General features: G+C 36.4%; 1 protein-coding gene across 1 annotated transcript in view; it reads right to left on the reverse strand.

Annotated features, from left to right (window-relative positions):
- Positions 1-2,444: 2,444 nt before the first annotated feature.
- The window catches only part of LOC100020729 (zinc finger protein 850-like), a 69,321-nt gene continuing 50,267 nt past the window's right edge, over positions 2,445-21,498 (reverse strand). Inside the window, exons 7-8 of the mRNA XM_056822365.1 lie at positions 9,586-9,591; positions 2,445-4,258 (exon numbers count right to left, since the gene is read on the reverse strand). Of these exons, the coding sequence (XP_056678343.1) occupies positions 2,744-4,258; positions 9,586-9,591 (1,521 nt within the window). The 3' untranslated portion in view covers positions 2,445-2,743. The remainder of the gene's footprint in view (positions 4,259-9,585; positions 9,592-21,498) is intronic.

Genomic DNA, 21,498 nt, shown 5'->3' on the forward strand with positions numbered 1-21,498 from the left:
ATTGGGCCTTTTATCCCTATATTTTTTCCATTAAAATGTTTTTAATAAAAAAATGTTTTCTCTACATTTGGTAATATAATCAATCTTATTTTTTTCACGTTGAGAAAAATTTTTGTTTTCTTAGCATCATTTCCCTCATATATTCTTTATCTTTTCTTAGTATCACTCCATCCAAGCATGGGATTTATAAATCTTTCATCATCCTAACAGTTGTTTGCACTTTAAGTATCTTCTGTTTTCACAGAATATGTATTCTGTGGGCTACATAATTTAGGAATAAAGGTCTGTGCCTAATTTTGTAAATGCATTTTCCCAATTTTTTATCCTCCCTTCTCCTTGAAATCTGGTGTGATCCTTGTCAATTTAACTTTTTCATTTCTTATATCACACTTTCTGTCATTTTTATTATTATATTGTTGCATTTTAACTGAGGAGCTTCTAGTAGTATTAAATTTGGGGTTCTTTTGAACTGATCAATCAAAAAATACTGAGAATACAATAAAAAAAGCCCTTGCTCTTAAGGTTAACTTTATTGTATCCTGTGGGTTATTTCCAATTGTTTCATTGATTACTTTTGCAAATTCTGAAAAAATTTTCTTCAGTAGTTCCTGAAACAGCATCTAAATTCTCTTATTTTTTTAAATCCTCTAGGTTGTTTGCATTCTTGACTAGTGTTGATTTATCATATAAATCAGCACTTAGATCTATGACCTTTCCAGTAGTCTGGATAATTCACTAAGTTTTTAGAGGAAGTTTGTATTTCCTGCTGCTCCATAACCATGCCCAATTCTATTCTCCAATGTATTGTGTGCTACTTCTTGCACTTTGGGGTCTGTTATTTTCTTTTGTACTCTACACATTGGTCATTTTGTTTGTGCTCATTTTTTGTACCTCTTTTAGGTCAACTTTTTTGTATAATTTATTAGTCTAATAGCTATTATTTTCTGACCATGTGATTTTGTAAACATTGCCAATTCTTAGCAAATTCACTTGGTTGTCTTTTCTCAGTGATTTGTAGGAACCACACTGACTCATCTTATGACCCAATGCTGGATCTAGCTTAGTTCCCTTTCTGATCAATTATGTCCAATTTCTGTCTTGTGAGAAAACTTTATTCAATTGAGGAATGTGAGAAAACTTTATTGCTATGTTTAAACCTAGCCCTGCATGGCTGGGAAACTGGACCACCTTTACCTGTTGCTTAAATAAGGAACTAGGTTATGCTGACCAGGAACCCAGTCAGAACTGAAGATTGATGCAAGGAATTTCCTCACAGTTATACATTTCAAGCAACCCATCTGAAAATTGGCACTGTACCAATCAGTTTGTTTCCTTGCTCATTTCATTGAATATAGACATTTGAGGGGAATGGGACATCTTTTTCTGATTTCATGGAATTATATCCACTTGCTCTCCCCTTCTCAAATTGAAAAGCCCCATATCTTTACTTTAATTAAAAATCAGATTACCCAATTTTAGATCCTGTTGTTTTCTTTCAATACATCAAAATCTGACTCCTCTCTGTTTTTGGGATCCAGGGCCAACCTGGGGAGGCCAGAGCCCAACTTTTATGCAATTGGCATGCATTGTGTAATAAATCAATATGGTTGGAAGCTTGAAACTTTGTTTTCTTGGTTACTTCAGATCTCACCTGTCACATATCCAATGGAGGACAAACTCTCAATTAAAAGAAAAAAACATCCTTTCCCAGGTACTTTACCTGATTCAATTGTTTTTAAGTATTTTCAGCTGCATCAATACTTTTTTTGGTTCATATTAAATTTTGGTCAGTTTCCACTCCCCTCATGTGTGTAATTTATTTTTAGCTATTTTTCTTCCTTTTATTGTTTCTTTTGTTTATTTCAGGGAGTAGAGAAAAGTGAAAGAATCTGACTCCGTTTAATCCTCTCAAATTGGACATTTAAATTTGAATCCTGTCTCTGTCACTACATGTAACCTTGGAAAAATCAATATGGGCCTGTTTACTCATTTGTAAAACAGGATTGGACTACATAGCTGCTTAGGTCCCTTGCCATTTAAAATCTATGATCCTTGAGGGCAACTAGGTAGCTTAGTGGATTGAGAGCCAGGCCTAGACAGGAGGTCCTGAGTTCAAATCTGACAGTAGACACTAGCTTTGTGCCTAGCTTTGTGACCCTGAGCAAGTCATTTAACCTCCATTGCCTAACTCTTACTGTTCCTCTGCCTTAGAATGTGTATTGGTTCTAAAGCAGAAGGTAAAGTTTAAAAAAAAAATCTATGATCCTTGACAATGATTTTATAAGCATACAACTCACCTCACACTTTATTTAACTTTACTTCTAAGAAAAAGCAGGTCAATTCATTTAAAGCCAATTAAAGCTAAAGATCAACTTCCTAACTAGTGGATAGTTCTGCTTACTAGTGTGTTAACACCAGAAAAGATGCAAACATTTCAGTAAGTGTTGAAAACTATAAAATTTGATAATTTTTAGGAATCCAAACAACAAAAACTTACTCATATTATCAGGAAACTGATGTTAGCTGAACTAATCATTAGCTATAAGGTGATATGCTTTGAGGTGAATTGATGTGAAGTCCCTTGTAGACCCTGATGTGTAGAGTAGAGGAAATATAGGAGAGGAAGCATTTTTTTTCTTCAAGACATGACAAGATCAATTAGTGACAATGACTTAATGGCTGCAGATATTTGATAAAGGATAATTAAACAGAAGTATTTTCTCCATTCACTAAAGCCCTAGGATTATTCTCCGCTATGAAGTCTCTGATGTCTGACTAAAGTTGAACTATGCCTAAAGGCATTCCCACACTGATTACATTTATAAGGTTTCTCTCCTGTATGTATTCTTTGATGCCTAGAGAGGTTTGCATGCAGTCTGAAGGCTTTCCCACATTCATTACATTCATAAGCTTTCTCTCCAGTATGAATGCTTTTGTGTTCAGTAAGCTGTGCATGCAGTCTGAAGGTCTTTCCACACTCACTGCATGTGTAGGGTCTCTCTCCAGTATGAATTCTCTGATGTTGAGTACACTGTCTACTCTGACGGAAGGTTTTCCCACATTCATTACATCTATAGGGTTTCTCTCCAGTATGAAGTGTCTGATGTCGCTTTAGTTGTTTACTCTGACTGAAAGTTTCACCACATTCTTGACATTCATAGGGTTTTTCTCCAGTATGAACTCTTTTATGTTGAGTAAGGTTTGCACGACGACTAAAGGCTTTTCCACACTCATTACATTTGTAAGGTTTCTCTCCAGTATGAATTCTCTGATGCCGCATAAGGAGTGCACCATCTCCAAAAGCTTTGCCACAATCACTACATTTATATGGTTTTTCTCCAGTATGAATTCTCTTATGTTGTGTAAGTTTTCCACAAAGTCTGAAGGCTTTTCCACATTCATTACATTCATAAGGTTTCTCCCCAGGATGAATGCTCTGGTGTTTAGTGAGATGTCCATGCAGTCTGAAGGCTTTTCCACATTCATTACATTCATATGGTTTTTCTCCAGTATGGATTCTCTTATGTTCTGTAAGGCTTGAACTCCGACTGAAGGCTTTCCCACATTCATCACATTTGTAGGGCTTCTCTCCAGTATGAATTCTTTGATGTTGCTTAAGAATTGCACCTGTACTGAAAGCTTTCCCACATTCATTACATTCATAGGGTTTCTCTCCAGTATGAATGCTCTTATGTTGAGTAAGGCTTCCACGAAGTCTGAAGGCTTTCCCACATTCACTACATTCATAGGGTTTCTCTCCAGTATGAACTCCTTGATGCTGCTTAAGAAGTGCACTCATACTGAAAGTTTTTCCACAATCATCACATTTATAGGGTCTCTCTGCTGTGTGGACTCTCTGATGTTGCTTAAGGAGCGCACCTTTACTGAAAGCTTTTCCACATTCATTACACTCATAGGGTTTTTCTCCAGGATGAATGTTCAGGTGTTTAGTAAGGTGCCCATGTAATCTGAAAGCTTTCCCACATTCGTTGCATTCATAGGGTTTCTCTCCAGTATGAATTCTCATATGTTGGGTAAGATGTGCATGCAATCTAAAGGCTTTCCCACATTCATTACATTCATAGGGTTTTTCCCCAGTGTGAATACTCTTATGTCCAGTAAGGCTTCCACGAAGTGTGAAAGCTTTCCCACATTCATTACATTTATAGGGTTTCTCTCCAGTATGGACTCTCTGATGCTGCCTTAGGAGTGCACCTTTACTAAAAGCTTTCCCACATTCATGACATTCATAAGGTTTCTTCCATACACAGATTTTCTGATGTCGAATTAGCTGTGAACTGAATTGAAAGGTTCTTCCATATAGATCACATCCTTGGGATTTCTCTCTTGCAGAAACTTTCTGTTCTGTAACAAGGACTGAATTCAGATTAATTTCATTATGCTCATTGTCTATCTTCTGTGTGATAATTTTCTCCTGAGGAATTATCATTTGCCTTCCAAATGGGCTAACAGATTTCCAGGTATCTCTTAACTCAGAATACCAGATAACACATTTTGGAAATCCTTCTACTGTCATCTGGCATAATTCCTCTTCAGAAATACCCTGCTTTGGAGGTGACTCTGTGGTTTCATGCCTGGTCATTCCACCTGGAAGAAATAATAGTGAACAGTTTAACAAATTAAAACAGAAATGATTTAACTATTAGCAAATATCAGAATTGTGAGAGGCAGTCTGGTATTAGAGTTCCATTAACCCATATCCAAATTGTTGGCCCAGAGAGTTTCCTGGATCTTCATAGCTTAACCCATATAACTGATCACAGACACTGTTAATTAACAAAGGAATCTTACATAAGCAACAATTTCATGGCTATAAGAATATCACTTCAGTCTTAGTTTTACAATCTTCCTAAAAACAATCAGGGATTATCTGTAGCCTTGCTCTAAGTAAAACACTTCTTACATACACCTACATTATCAGTGATGAGGAAAGTGTGCAATAAGGACAAAGGGATTGGAAGGAAAACCACAGTGACACATTAAAGTTTAATGTATGTTAATTCTGAGGGACTTAGGAGAACGAATGCTATTCACATCCTGAGAAATAACTGTGGGAGTAGAAATGCATAAGAAAAACATATTATTGAACACATGTTTCGATGGGGATATGATTGAGGATGTTGACTTTAAATGATCACTCTATTGCAAATATTAATAATATGGAAATAGGTTTTGAACAATGATACATGTAAAATCCAGTGGAACTGCTTATTGTTTCCAGAAGGGGAGTGGAAGGAGGGGAGGGAAAGAACATGAATCATGTGTGAAGATTGGATTTAGCTCTCCCCTGATTGTAACAATGAAGATACACTTAGCTTTTCCTTGATTATGAAGATTAAATTGTAATCCCCAGTCTATTTTTAGATTTTAATCCCCAAAACTATTAACTCAGTATTTGAAGTAGATCTACCCATTTTTATCTACAAAAAAGTAACTAACTACTAAAAGTGAAAACTAACTACTAAAAGTGTGAACTAACTACAAAAGGTGTGATATAACCAAAAAAGTATAATATAACCAAAAAAAGGTGTGAACTAAAGAGTGGGCAGTCCTGGAGAGAGCGTCTGCTGTGATTGGTAGTGTAAAATTTAGGGGAGGTGACACAAGAGAAAAAGATCTTTAAATAGAAGACCACAGAGGCCAGAGGAGATATAGATCTCTGTCATGGAGTTGGACTGGAGGATCAATCGCTCTCTCGAGCTTTGAGTGAAGAAGAGACACTCAGAGGAGAGACTGGAAGACAGACCCTCGGACTTGGCTGTGGAACTCAACCCTGGAGGAGCTTGTGCAGGAGAACTCGGACTGCTTTCCTTTTAGACAATCACCTTGGTGAGTGAAAGGCTAACTTAGTTCCTTGCCCTTTCTGGAGGTGTGAACCTCCAAGAAAGGCCCATCATATTGAGACTCCTTTTCCCTGATTAGGGCCTAAGAATTTCTACCTGGCTCAGAGTAAGCTAGAGTTTTCTCTTTTATCTATTCCTTAATATCATCCCTCTATTGTAAAAATAAACTACCATAAATTACATTTTTACTTTAGTAATTCATTTTGGGATTTAGAAATTAAATCCCTGGCGACCATCAAATTAAAAATTCAAGTCCAACCACAAAAAATTAACACATGTAATGGAAAAATATTCTTAATTAAATAAATGAAAATTTTTAAAAATTTAATGTATATTATATGAAAAGTACTTAAAAATTTTAAAACTAAAGTGACATATACTAGGTCTGATGGAAATGATTTAGAATGCAAATTCCTTGTGACAGGGATTATTTCATTCATTGCATTTGTATCTCCAATACTTAGCCCAAAACTTGGCACTAGGTTTTTAAGAAATAGTTGTTGACTGATAGATGGGTGGATACTACCAACCCTGGAAATTAGTGAATGTTTAAAGGGTGTAGTGACAATCAGCAATGATGATGAAGCTGAGGTTATGTAGCCTAAATTTTCAGGATTAGGTTCTACTATGTGATATTACAGAATAATAAAAAATTTGCTTCACAAAGATTATGGAACATTGTAGAATGCTAAGCAGAAGAGTTAAGACATGAGGTAGCTAACCATGAGAAGTTACTTTTCAAATGATCAGTAGAGAAGAAATGAAAGTATTTTTAGATAATCTGACAATAAAATATAAAATAGATTGGAGAAGACAGAACCTGCCAATATGGAAATCAACTTTATGTTGTAGTAAGGAATGATTAACCACCCAAAAATTGTAGTAGCAGCGGAGAATAATAACTGAGTCTTACAGATACTTAAAAGGAAGGAAAAACTGCACTAAATACAGACGTTAAATATCTAAAATGTCAAAGACAGATGGAAGCTTGAGTAGGTATCAAGATATGTTTCAGATGCCAGAGTTGCAGGAGAATACAGAGAATATAGTACTATTACTAGGAGACAATGGGTTACACTCATTTTTTGAGTGAAGTTTTAAGAAGAAAAATCTTAAGCTTGTTGTGAGTGACATGAGGTAAAGTATATAAAGTACTCTACAAACCTTAAAGTGATATATAAATGTTAGCTATTATTACTATTATCAAAAAGTTTTTTAAAAAGGAATAATTGGAGTGTTTCTGACCAAACTCTCTTCTAGAGGATACTTTCTTCTCTCTGGGGGTTTCTGGAACACCACTCTCTCTTGGTTTTCCTCCTGTAAAAATAGACTTGAATCCAGGACTTGAATCCAATTTCCAGATGTCCTTGCTCCACTTCCCCAGAATGCTTTGTAATCTCACTGAATTCTCACCTGGGCCGAGAGCAAAATCATTATTTAAAGGGACTCCGCCCATGGCAGGGTCTCTTCTCTTCCTGGATTCCCTGGCAAACAGACATGTCTCATTATGTGAGTGAAATTTGGGTGGGCCTCAGGGCCCACCTAGCACGTGCTTCTCTTGCTTGTATTTTCTTTAACCCTTGACCTTTAATAAACCTCATAAAAATAATACCGCTTGCAGAGAGAAACTAATTTCTACCTGCCTCAGTATCCCCCAAATTTTAATCTTTACCCTTCCAACTGGGCCAACCCTCAAGTCTGCCATGAAGACTAATTATCCATGTCCTGTTCCTATATGTCTATCTACTCCAGGGCCCTTTTTTCCTCCTCTCTTTCTTGGAGGTTGTATCAACTCAAATGGGTCAATATTCACATTGAGTCCTTAACTCTCTTAAGAGTTTCAGTCTTTGTCTGCCCTTTGATCCAGCCATAGCACTGTTGGGTTTGTCCCCCAAAGAGATAATAAGGAAAAAGACATATACAAGAATATTCATAGCTGCGCTCTTTGTGGTGGCAAAAAATTGGCTGAATGGCTGAACAAATTGTGGTATATGTTGGTGATAGAATACTATTGTGCTTAAAGGAATAATAAACTGGAGGAATTCCATGTGAACTGGAATGACCTCCAGGAATTAATGCAGAGTGAAAGGAGCAGAAACAGAACATTGTACACAGAGACTGATACACTGTGGTACAATCGAATGTAATGGACTTCTTCATTAATGGCAATGCAGTGATCCTGAACAACTTGGAGGGATCTACGAGAAAAAACACTATCCACATTCAGAGGAAACTGTGGGAGTAGAAACACAAGAAAAACAACTGCTTGATTACATGGGTTGAGGCGGTTATGATTGGGAATATAGACTATAAATGAACATCCTAATGCAAACACCAACAACATGGAAATAGGTTCTGATGAAGTACACATGTAATACCCAGTAGAATTGCACATTGGCTATGGGAAGGAAGGGTTGGGGGAGGGTAGGGGAGGAAAGAATATAATTCTTGTAAGCAAGGAATAATGTTCTAAATTGACTAAATAAAATTTTAAAAATAAAAATAAAATTAAAAAGTTTCAGTCTTGAATTTCAGTCTTGTGTGCCCCATGTACATCTCAAAATAAATATAACCTAAACAGAATTCAATATGTTTCCCTTTAAATTGATCTCTTGGCCTTAACCTCACTTAACTTCTTTTCATTGTAATAATAAGAATTTTAATCTTTACATCATCAAGGGTACTACTATCCTTCTAGTTAGGTTTGCAACTTTAGTCATTGTAAACTCTTTATTCTTACTTACTCCCCAAATGCAATTAGATACCTAGTCCATTCAATTCTACTTTTACAGCAACTCCTTTTCATCACCTTCTCTCTACTCATACCATAGTTGAGGCTCTCATCACCCAAAATATTACAATAGTTTTCTATTTAATTTTATCTACAATCTTCTCCATGAAATTGCTCCATGTAATATATCTAAGCATAGATTTGACCATGATGCTCTCTTGCTCAAGAATTTTAATGGTTTTCAATTGCCTCTAGATAAAAAAGAAATAAAAACTCCATTGACATTTAAAGCCCTTTACAAGCTGGTTCTAGCCTGTATTTCCAGGTTGATAACAAATTACTCCTCTTTAAATACTCTGTTCCATCCAAAATGCCTGCTTGCTTTTCCTCATATGAAAAAAAATTCTAGCTGCCTTTATACCCAGGCTTCTTATCATGCCTGCCCTGCACTCCACACTCCTCTTAGAAATCCTCAGTGCCTTCAAAGTTCAGCTCTTTATATGAAGTCATTCCTGAGTCCTCTAGCTTCTAGTACCTCTGAACTTTAGTATTTACTTTGTAAATATGTACCTTCCAGAAAAAGTTCTTTACATGTTCCTTCTTTCTCACTTCTCAACCCTTTGCAATCTAGATTCCAACCTTAACACTGATCTGAAAGTGTTCTCTCTAAAGATCCAATGATCTCTGATCTATGAAATCTGAAGGTATTTTCAGTCTTCATCCTTTTTGAGCTCCTGGCTATGTCTGACACTGCTGGCTACCTTCTTATATACCCTCTTCTGTTTTTGTTTTTCTTCACTCAACCTTCTCCTGGTTCTCCCATCTATCTAATCACTTTGTCTAAGTCTTCTTTATTTGGTGCATCTTAACTGTGCCTAAAACCCAGGATGGCTCTGCCATGGTCCCTTTTCTCTCTTGGTGACCTCTTTAGCGTCCATAGACTTAATTATCAGCTATATATAAACATACCCCAGATCTATATGCAGACACTTCTTGCTTTATATAAAGTATAAAAAATATAAATATATATAATATGATATAAATTTGACTTTACATAAAAGAATTCTGAAAGAAGCCTTCATTAAAAAAACACTTATGGAAGATGGTGGCTTAGACACAGCAAAATCCAGACCTCTGGAAACCCTTCCACGCCAATCAAAAATAGAGTACTTTGAGGGGACAGAAAATCAAATCTAACAACAGGACAGAGCTAGGGAACCTTCCTGCTGGATTCAACTTAAAAAGTACACCCTCCAAAAGCCTGAATTCTTGAACACTCGGGTTCAAGGGCAAGGAAGAAGGAAGGTCCAAGAACACCCCCACACCCCCAGTACTGAGTCTCCAGCTGTAGCTGGAATATCTGAGCAGGCAAGAGCCCTAGTCCTGAGTGAGTGCCTTGCTGACACAGCTGTACCAGGCTCAGGGCATTGAACACAGATGACATGGAGGCAGCTGGAGAATAAGCACAAAGAGGGCAGCCTAGTCACAGTCAAAACACTCCATCTTCCCGCCCCCCCCCCCCGCCCCTTCTCAAGGTTTTGGCCTCAGGCCACATCCAGCTCTGCAGATCAACTCTGCCCTGGCTTAATCTTATCAAAAGGGCAGATAAGAAGTATTCAGAGGGTAGGGAAGCTCAAGCTTCAACAACACTCCCTCATATACTGCTCTGAGAGCCTTGCTGACTAAGCTCCAAGGACAAAGGCTGCAACCACTACAAGCTACAACCTCGCTAAAAGGGTGGGAATCCCAGCATATTTTCAGCTTCTGCTGCTAGCTGGGGAAGATCTGAACTCAGGGCTCATCAATACTATCAGCCTAACCTAGTCAATCAACAGAGCAGAGAATAGGCTCCTTCAGGACAGAATAGCCCAAACCCACAGATCCAGCAAATAATCAGAGGAGCAAGATTACAGGCAATTACAAAAGGGAAAGAAGGAAAAAATATGAGTAAACAACAGAAAAAGAAAAAAGAAATTACAACGGACAGCTTCTATCCAGATAAAGAACAAAGAGCAAATGGAACAGAGGAAGACCAAGGAACACCAAGCCAAAAAAAAAAAAAAACAAAAAAAAAACCCAGAAACTACAGCAAATTGGACACAGGCTTTGGAAGAACTCAAAATACAATTAAAAAAAAAACAATTAAGAGAGACTGAAAACAACTGGGAAAAGAACTTAAAAAGAAAAACAAGTCATCTAGAAACAGAAAATAGTGTCCTGAAGGCCAAAATTAACTAGCTTGAAAACGAGGGAAATAAGATGCAAGATGACCAACAAAGAAAATCAGAGGAGAAGGACGAAAAAAAAGCCAGGAATGAAATTCAATCTTTAAAAATTAGAGTCCAACAATTAGAAGCAAATGACTTCACAAGGCAGCAAGAATCTATAAAACAAAATCAAAAGAATGAAAAAATTGAGGAAAATATGAAACACCTTATTGACACCTTGACAAAACATCAGACCTTGAAAACTGATTGAGGAGATACAATTTAAGGATTATTGAACTACCAGAAGATCATGACAAAAGAAAAAGCCTAGACATCATTCTACAGGAAATTATCCAAGAAAACTGCCCCAACATTCTTGAGCAAGAGGGAAAAGTGGAAATGGAAAGAATCCACAGATCACCTACTGTATTTAATTCCCAATTGACAATGCCCAGGAATGTTATAGCCAAATTCAAGAACTACCTGATCAAGGAAAAAATATTACATGCTTCTAAGAAGTCATTTAGATACCATGGAACCACAATTAAGTAACACAGGATCTGGCTGCATCTACACTGAAGGACTGGAAGGCATGGAATATAATATTCCACAAAGCACGGGAACTGGGTCTACAACCAAGAATCAACTACCCAGCAAAACTGACTATATTCTTGCAAGGGAAAGTATGATCATTTAATAAAATAGAAGACTTCTAAGCATTCATAAAGAAAAGACTGGACTTAAACATAAAATTTGATGCCCAAAAACAGAACTCAAGAGAATTACCAAAAAGTAATTGAGAAAGGGGGGAAAAAAACAAAACAAGAACAAAAAAATAACTTTTTTTTAAAGGGACTTTAAAGAATTTATATTCCTAGAAGAAAAGATGATAGTGGTAACTAATAAAAATTGTTATTATCACCTGGGTCACTAGGTATCACACTGGGTATACTTAAAGGGAACAGTGACAAACTTTATAGGACAAAATGTCAAGATATATATATATATATATACATATATATATATATATACACACACATATATATACATATGTGTGTGTGTGTATAAATATATATAAAACTAGAGGTAAAAAAGAGGTTAATACTAATGAGAAATAGGAAAAGAGACGTAATAGGATACATTTATATTTCATAAAGAAGCTCATGGCAGGAGAGGGGGAGAACACCAATGCACTGGAAGGGTAAAGAGGTTGGAGACAGGAAATACTCATTTCTTATATGCACTGAAATTAACACAATTGAACAATCAGATCCATTGGGGAGGATAATTGATTCATGCCCTATAGAGAAGTAGAAGGGTAACAAACAGACTGGTGGGGAGGGAAGTAATACAAAGGAGGGAGAGTGTGAGGGGTAGTTTAAAAAGATCCTAAAGAAAAATAAAAGGGGAATAAGAAGGGGGGAGGGAAGTAAAATAAGGGTGGGAATTAATGGGACTGATTAAAAACAAAACACTGGTGTAGATGGAAATAATGAAAGAAGAAAGGGCAGAACTAGCAAAGGAAATAAAAATGTTGGGGAATACAATGGTGGTAATCATCACTCTGAATATGAATGGGATGACCACCCATAAAACGGAAGCAAATAGCAGAGTGGATTAGAAACCAAAATCCTAACATATGTTGTCTACAAGAAACACCCATGAGGCAGGTAGACACACACAGGATAAGGTAAAAGGAAGGAGCAAAATATTGGGACTAAACTTAGAAAAAGAAGGCAGAAGTTGCAATCATGATATCTGACAAAGCCAAAGTAAAAATAGATCTAATTAAAAGAGATATGGAAGGTAATTATATCCTGATAAAAGGCAGTATAGACAATGAGGAAATATCAATACTCAACATGTATGCACCAAATGGTAAAGCATCCAGATTTCTAAAGGAGAAACTAGTGGAGCTCAAAGATTAAATAGATAGTAAAACTATACTATTGGGAAAACTGAACCTTCCTCTATCAGAACTAGATAAATCAAACCAAAAAATAAATAAGAGGTAAGAGATGTAAATGATAACTTAGAAAAATTATAATTAATAGATATGTGGAGAAAAATAAATATGGGTAACAAGGAATATACCTTCTTTTCAGCAGCACAAAGACTGACCATGTACTAGGGAATAAAAACATGGCAAACAAATGCAAAAGAGGAGAAATAATAAATGCAACCTTCTCAGATCACAATGCAATGAAAATAATAATTAGTAAGGGTACATGGAGAGGCAAATCAAAAATTAATTGGAAATTAAATAATATGATTCTACAAAATTGATTAAAGAACAAATCATAGAAAGAATTAATAATTTAACTGAAGAGAATAGCAATAATGAGACATCCTTTCAAAATCTATGGGATGCAGCCAAAGAAGTACAGGGGGGAAATTTATATCCTTGAGTGCATATACTAACAAATTAGGGAGGGCAGAGGTCAACAAATTAGACCTGCAAATTAAAAAACTAGAAAGTGAACAAATTAAAAATCCCCAGATGAAAACTAAATTAGAGATCCTAAAAATTAAAGGAGAAATTAATAAATAAGACTAGAAGGTGGTATTTTGAAAAAACAAGTAAAATAGACAATGTACTGGTCAATCTAATTTTAAAAAAAAGGAAAGACAAAAACCAAATTAACAGTATCCAAGATGAAAAGGGAGACCTCACCTCTAGTGAAGAGGAAATTAAGACAATCAGTAAAAACCATTATGCCCAATTATATGGCAATCTAGGTAATATGGATGAATATTAACAAAAATATAAATTGCCTGGATTAACAAAAGAAGAAATGGAATACCTAACTAACCCCATATCAAAAAAAGAAATTGAACAAACTATCAAAGAACTCCCTAAGAAAAAATCCCCAGGGCCTGATGGATTCACAAGTGAATTCTATCAAACATTCAAAGAACTAATCTCAATATTATACAAACTACTTGACAGAATAAGCAAAGAAGGGTTCTACCAAATTCCTTTCATGACTCAAATATGGTACTGATTCCAAAGCCAGGCAGGTCAAAAACAGAGAAAGAAAACCCATTTCTTTAATGAACATAGATACAAAAATCTGAAATATGATACTAGCAAAAAGACTCCAGCAAGTGATTACAAGGGTTATTCATTATGATCAGGTGGGATTTATACCAGGAATGCAAGGATGGTTCAATATTAGGAAAACCATCCATATAATGGGCTATATCAACAACCAAACCATCAGAAATCACATGATTATCTCAATAGATGCAGGAAAAACCTTTGACAAAATACAACAGTCATTCCTATTAAAAACATTAGAAAGTAAAGGAATAGAAGAAGGGCCTTTCCTAAAAATAATAAACAGTATATATCTAAAACCATCAGCAAGTATCATCTACAATGGGGACCAATTAGAAGCATTCCAAATAAGATCAGGAGTGAAACAAGGTTGCCCATTATCACCTCTATTATTTAACATTGTACTAGAAACACTAGCAGTAGCAATCAGAGAAGGAAAAGAAATTGAAGTTATTAAAATAGGCAATGAGGAGACCACGCTATTACTCTTTGCAGATGATATGATGGCCTACTTAAAGAATCCTAGAGAATCAACTAAAAAGCTAGTGGAAATAATCAACAACTTTAGCAAAGTTGCAAGATACAAAATAAACCTACATAAATCATCAGCATTTCTATATATTTCCAATACATTTCAGCAGCAAGAATTAAAAGGAGAAATTCCATTTAAAGCCATTCTAGATAATATAAAATACTTAGGAATCTATCTGCCAAGGCAAACACAGGAACTATATGAACACAACTTTCCACACAATTAAAACGAGATCCAAATAATTGGGAAAACATTAATTGCTCATGGGTAGGATGAGCTAACATAATAAAAATGACACTCCTACCCAAACGTATTTACTCATTTAGTGCTATAACATCAAACTACCAAGAAACCATAACAAAGTTCATTTGGAAGAACAAAAGGTCAAAGACATATCCAGGGAAATAATGGGAAAAAAATGTGAAGGAAGGTGGCCTAGCAGTACCAGATCTCAAACTATACTATACAGTATAGTTTGAGTGGTACTACAGTGGTCATCAAAACAATATGGTACTGGCTATGAGACAGAAAGGAGGATCAGTGGAATAGACTTGGGGTAAGTGACCTCAGAAAGACGAAAGATTCCAGCTTTGGGGACAAAAATCCACTATTTGACAAAAATTGCTGGGAAAATTGGAAGAAAATATGGGAGAGATTGGTTTTAGATCAATACCTCACACCCTACACCAAGATAAATTCAGAATGGGTGAATGACTTGAATATAAAAAAGGAAACTATAAGTAAATTAGGTGAACACAGAATAGTATACATGTCAGATCTTTGGGAAAGGAAAGATTTTAAGATCAAGTAAGAGTTTAAAAAAATTACAAAATGTAAAATAATTTTAATTACATTAAATTAAAAAATTTTTGTACAAACAAAACCAATACAACCAAAATTAGAAGGGAAGCAACAAACTGGGGAAAAAACTTTACAACAAAAACCTCTGACAAAGGTCTAATTACTCAAATTTATAAGGAGCTAAATCAACTGTACAAAAAATCAAGCCATTCCCCAACTGATAAATGGGCAAGGGACATTAATAGGCCATTTTCAGATAAAGAAATCAAAAGTATTAGCACATGAAAAAGTATTCTAGGGGGAAACTGGGTAGCTCAGTGGATTGAGAACCAGGCCTAGAGATGGGAGGTCCTAGTTTCAAATCTGGCCTCAGCCACTTCCTAGCTGTGTGACCCTGGGCAAGTCACTTGACCCCCATTGCCTAGCCCTTACCACTCTTCTGCCTTAGAGCCAATACACCGTATTGACTCCAAGACGGAAGGTAAGGGTTTAAAAAAAAAAAGTATTCTAAATCTCTCATAATTAATCAGAGAAATGCAAATCAAAACAACTTTGAGGTACCACCTCAAACCTAGCAGATTGGTTAATATGACAGCAAAGGAAAGTAATAAATGTTGAAGGGAATGTGGCAAAATTGGGACATTAGTACATTGCTGGTGGATTTGTGAATTAATCCAACCATTCTAGATGGCAATTTGGAACTATGCCCAAAGAGCTCTAAAAGACTGTCTACCCTTTGATCCAGCCATAGCACTGCTGGGTTTGTACCCCAAAGAGATAATGAAGAAAAGACTTGTACCAAAATATTCATAGATATGCTCTTTGTGGTGGCCCAAAATTGGAAAATGAAGGGATGTCCTCCAATTGGAGAATGGCTGAACAAATTGTGGTATCTGTTAGTAATGGAACACTTTTTTGCTCAAAGGAATAATAAACTGGAGGAATTCCATGCAAACTGGAATGACCTCCAGGAATTAATGCAGAGTGAAAGGAGCAGAACCAGAACACTATACACAGAGACTGATACACTGTAGTACAATCGAATGTAATGGACTTCACTTTACTAGCAGCAATGCAATGATCCAGGGCAATTCTGAGAGACTTATGAGAAAGAACAACATCCACATTCAGAGGAAGAACTGTGGGAGTAGAGACATAGAAGAAAAAGAACAGAACAGCTTGATCACATGGGCTGATGGGGATGTGATTGGGGATATAGAGTCTAAATGATCACCCTAGTGCAAATATTATTAATATGCAAATAGGTCTTGATCAATGTCATATGTAAAACTAAGTGGAATTGCCCGTCAGCTATGGGAGGAGTATGGGGGGAGGGGAAGGAAAGAACATGAATCTTTTAACCATGAAAAAATATTCTAAATTAATTAAAAATTTCCAAAAAACACTTATGTTAATTTGACCATATGTAAACTTATGTTAACTTTACTATGCTCTCTCTCCCCTCCTGCCCCATGGCTCAGAACCCCACAGTCTACCACCTCCCCACCAAAAGGTCCTTAAAAAAAAAAAACAACCTCTCCAAACAGAAGCAGAAAAACAGACATACAGAGAGACAACCACCAAGATCTCTGGAGTCAAAAGAGGCGACCTTTGCCCTTTTCTATACACCTGCTCACATGCCTGAATGCCTACCTTTCATCAATTCCCACCTGGGAACTGTATGTCTGTTCCATGCTCTTACCTGTCACTTTTCCTTTCCTTCCATTGCATCCCACCCCCATAATGCTCTTCCTCTCAGTTCAGCCCTGCATGTTCTTCTTCTTGCTCTTGCTTCTCTGGTGTTTGTCCCTACCTGTCTTTGAACTGAACTCAAGGCCCCTCTCCTGCCTCCCTCTCTCCTTCACATCTGTAAAAAATATTTTATATTGTTTGCAAAATGGCTCACTCACAGAAAACAAGAATTGTGTATACACAATCCCAAGCTCTCTCCTGAGCTCTGGTCCCACATAACCTATTGCCTTTTAGACATTTACAACTGGATGTCCCATAGACATTTCAAACTCAATTTGTCCAAGATAGAACTTATTATCTTTACCATTACATCCAACCTTCTTCTTAAATGATCTATTTCTGTCAAAGGCACCAACATTCTTTCAGGTTTCCAGCATCAAAATTCAAGTCATTAACACTTTGTCCATATCCAATTAGATATCAAGTCTTGCCGATTCTTCGTCCATATCTCACATACATCCCCTTACTTTCACTCATATTACAATAATCCTAGTTTACCTCTTACAATAACTTTCACTCATAATACAATAATCCTCACTTACCTCTTGCCTAGACTACTTCAAAATCATCCTAATAAGTATTCCTGTCTCTGTTCTCTCCCCTCTCCAACCTATCATCTTCCTGGCTGCCAAACTGACATTCCAAGACACAGGTCTGATCATGTCATTCCTTTGATCATAAAGTTCTAGCAGCTCCCTATTGTCTCTAGGATAAAATATAAATTCTTCTCATGTTTAAAGTCCCCCATAAATGGCTTCTACTCTTTTTAGATTTATTTTACATGAATTTCACATCTTGATGTCACAGTGGATAGAGCACCAGACCTGAAATCAAGAAAACTGAAGTTCAAATATGGCCTCAGATACATACTAACTGTATGTCCCTGGGCAAGTCTCTTAACTGCTATTTGCTTCTGTTTTTTCAATAGTAAATTGTAGGTAATAATAGCACCTACAGAGTTGTAAGATTAAATGAGATAATATTTATGAAGTGCTTAACACTGTTCCTGGCACATAATAGAAATTTAAATCCTAATTATCTTCCTTTTCTTTCCTTTCCCCTTTCACAGACTTTATATCCTAGCCAGCCTAGAACCACTAATAGATTTACTGGCCTCCATGCAGGAAATGATAGCTGAATCTTTGTCTGGAATGATGAATAACATAGGTTTGTTCTTCTATAGCTTGTTTTTTCAAAGCAACAGCTGGTTTCCATATTCTCTTTTGAAAACCAGATCATGTTCTGCAATTATTCCTATATTCCAATACTTCTCTCTTACATAGAGATATTTTGTGTACAATCAGCTTCCATATTTTATTGTCTTTTATATATATGTGTGTATAAGAATATATATAGTAGAAAATGTATATATTCTACTAATCAGTACTAGTAAAACCTTTCCATTAATGTGCCTATTTGGTTATCCAGCAAAAAAACTAAGAAAACCATTCCACCTACTTACAGATCACAGTGTACACCAGATAGAGACTTAATATGGATTTAATAGCTACAGATAAAGAAGTCTTTGGAGACTAACCAATCACTACTGTAATAAGACTAGTTGATGCTGCCCTCATGGATACTATAGGTGGGTCATAAATAGGGTGGGGATCAAAACTGGAATACAAACAACTATATCCTAGCCTTTGTCTTAAAGAGTATGGACCCCTGCATCCAGCTTGGACAAAAAGCTGTTGAGTAGCACACAGAGATGTGAATTGGTCTTATTATTCTGGAAAAAAATTTGGAATTAGGTAAGAAAAAATCACTAAATTGTTCTTACCCTGTAATTTAACAATATCATTATCAAATCAGTCACATGTACTCATTGTGGAACCAAAAAACTATAAAATTGGAAAATGGAAGAGGAAATTAAGGAATATTAATGTAATAGAATATTACTGTCCTATAAGAAATGACTAATACAAGGAATCCTGAGAAATGGCAAGACTACATGAAGTGATACAGTAAGGAAAGCAGAATCAAAAGAATAATATAGGCGATAGCTACAAAAACATAAATGATTAACAACACTAAAAAGCAACTGAAATCTGAAGTACAACAAACAATATTTATTTTAGTGGAGTGACAACGAAACATATTCTTCCACTCAGTAGAGAAATGGGGAAATGAATAGGAATATGGTTAGCTTTACAGAAATGTTTTTCTTTGTTACAAGAAAGGGTTCAATGAGTGTGTGGGAAGTAGAGGTAAAATGATAGGGCTTGGGGCTGAGGATTATGGAGAAACAACAATGTATAAAACCAGAAACCAACAGTGTTCATAAATTCCCAGAGTCTAGCTAATAATAGGAATAACTAAGACTGTGCTACGTTGACATAAAGTCAAGAATGATATTTGATGGAACTCATGCTATGTGTTCATTGTCTTCTCCACAAGTATATAGCATCAAAAGAGCTCTACGTAACTAAAATGTCTGATGATTGAAGAAAGCTTATAGCCTATTTTGTATTGCAAGAATAGATTAATATAAAGTGATAAGATAAGGGAGGGAGGAGAGTATACTTGGTCTCTCAGTGAGGTTTTTCTGAAGCGTGTGTCCACATTACCAATACTGTCTTTTTGCAAAATGAATATTAAGAAAGCATAACTGAAAACTGACTACTTTTGTCCTTTTTGTTACTATGGAATTTCATCACTTTTTTTCATAATTGCTATAAATTTGGGCTGGAAATAGATTTAGAGACGGTTCTTAACTAGCATCTGGAGTACTCTAATAATTACCTAATTTTTCTTCCTATCTCTGGTCTCTCCCCTCTCCAATCTATCACCCACCTAGTTGTCAAATTGTTATTTCCTTTGATTCCTCTGATCAAAACATTCTGTTAGCTCCACTGGATAAAACACAAATTCCTTTACTAGGCATTTAAAGTTCTCCATGATCACGTTGCTCAAGAAAATCACAGACAGAAGGCAAGATATAACATCCATCCATAAATTCAGAGAAACACACTTTGTGATTGCAAAAAAAAACAAACTAGAACCAAAATGGTAGCCATAAAATTAGCAGGGAAAATGGTTGGTCAATACCTCTGTTTGCAATAGGTTTTAAGAAAAAAGGTATCTGATTTACTTTAGTTAAATGCAGAGTGAAGCTTGTTTTCTTTCACAACTTGTAGTAATAGTCAAATGCTTGGTTCTTCTCCACTTACCTGGAGAAGTACCTCTTAGGATTTCTATCCCTACCATCCAAGGCTCTTCTCCTTGCTCCAAATGGGAGATTACATCTGGTTTGGAAATGTGATGCCCTGCTCAAGTGGAAAGAAAAATGAGTTAAGTGTTCTTTTCTAGGGACAAAGATTAACACCCAAAAATTCCATGCCCCTATTCCTCAGGACTTCTGAAAGATAAGACAGTAATAAAGAAAGTAATAAATAATGTACCTATTTCTTATGCTACACGGTATAGATCTCTCATGAAAAGCAGGAACACCCTAATTCTCTGCCAGAAAGGGTTTAGGAATCTGATAACTGAACCCTAAGTTTCTTTATCATTAAATACATCAGCAGTACTGCACCTTTTATTGTTAAAAGGAAAGGTGGGAAACCCCTGAATGCTGATATAATGGTTAGTCAGAATGAATTGGTGAGCTAACCCTCAGGGGTATTTCCTGACTGTCCAGACAGAGCAATGGCTACCCTGTGTCCTGTACTGCATAAAGTGGAGGCACAGGAAAATGCAGAAGTCTGTACCAGATTAGGGAACACCACAGGAGTGGAGAAATGTCAGCTGGTTAGATAATTTTGCGAAAACTAACCCCCCTGGATGCCCTTCTAGTTAAACCCCTTGCTGGAGGTAGATCAATGACTTTAGACCCAGTATTTGACTTAACCTGGATCTAATAGATTTCCCTCCAAATACTCCTTCTCCCACCAGTCCTCCTCTGCCCTTTTGGTAACTGATCTGACTGTATTTGTTTTGGAGTTGAAATGTGATTTAACAGTGAATAACAAGGGAAAGTTTGGATAGAGGAATGAGGGGTCCTTAACTAGAATGAAATTCAATCTGTTCAGCCTTTTCAAACCCCAGTTAAAGTCAGGGTTTGTCTTTGCCCTCTCTGCCTAAAGATGGAATTCTTCTGTTATTCTAAGCTATCTAAAGAAATGGTGATAGTCTTTAGATAAGCAGGCACAAGGAGAGAGACCAGTCTTCAGTGGTCCCAGTTCCTCTCCTGGTAAAACCCTTGAGAAGCTGGATGCTGAAACACTTGACACAGATTCCCCTTTGGTTCAGAGCAAGATGTCAGGCTGCTGAGTTCACTGAGGTATTAGGAAAATAGCTGGGAAATCACTGTTCTTTGAGGAGAATCTTCTCTGGTGGCTCTTGCTCCTCCAGACACCCAGAAGACTTCCCAGATTGTCTGTTGGGCCCACCCCAACTGCCTCTCCCTCAGGGTTCTAATGACCTTTGGCCTTTTACACAGTTCACTTGCTCTCATGGCTTCCTCTGTGTGAATTCCATTCCTTCATTATTAACTGAGGAAGGAAAGATATTTCAATGGAAAACTGATTCTAAGTCACTCAATAAAA

Source organism: Monodelphis domestica, chromosome 1, assembly GCF_027887165.1.
Source record: "Monodelphis domestica isolate mMonDom1 chromosome 1, mMonDom1.pri, whole genome shotgun sequence".
Classification (NCBI taxonomy): Eukaryota; Metazoa; Chordata; class Mammalia; order Didelphimorphia; family Didelphidae; genus Monodelphis; species Monodelphis domestica.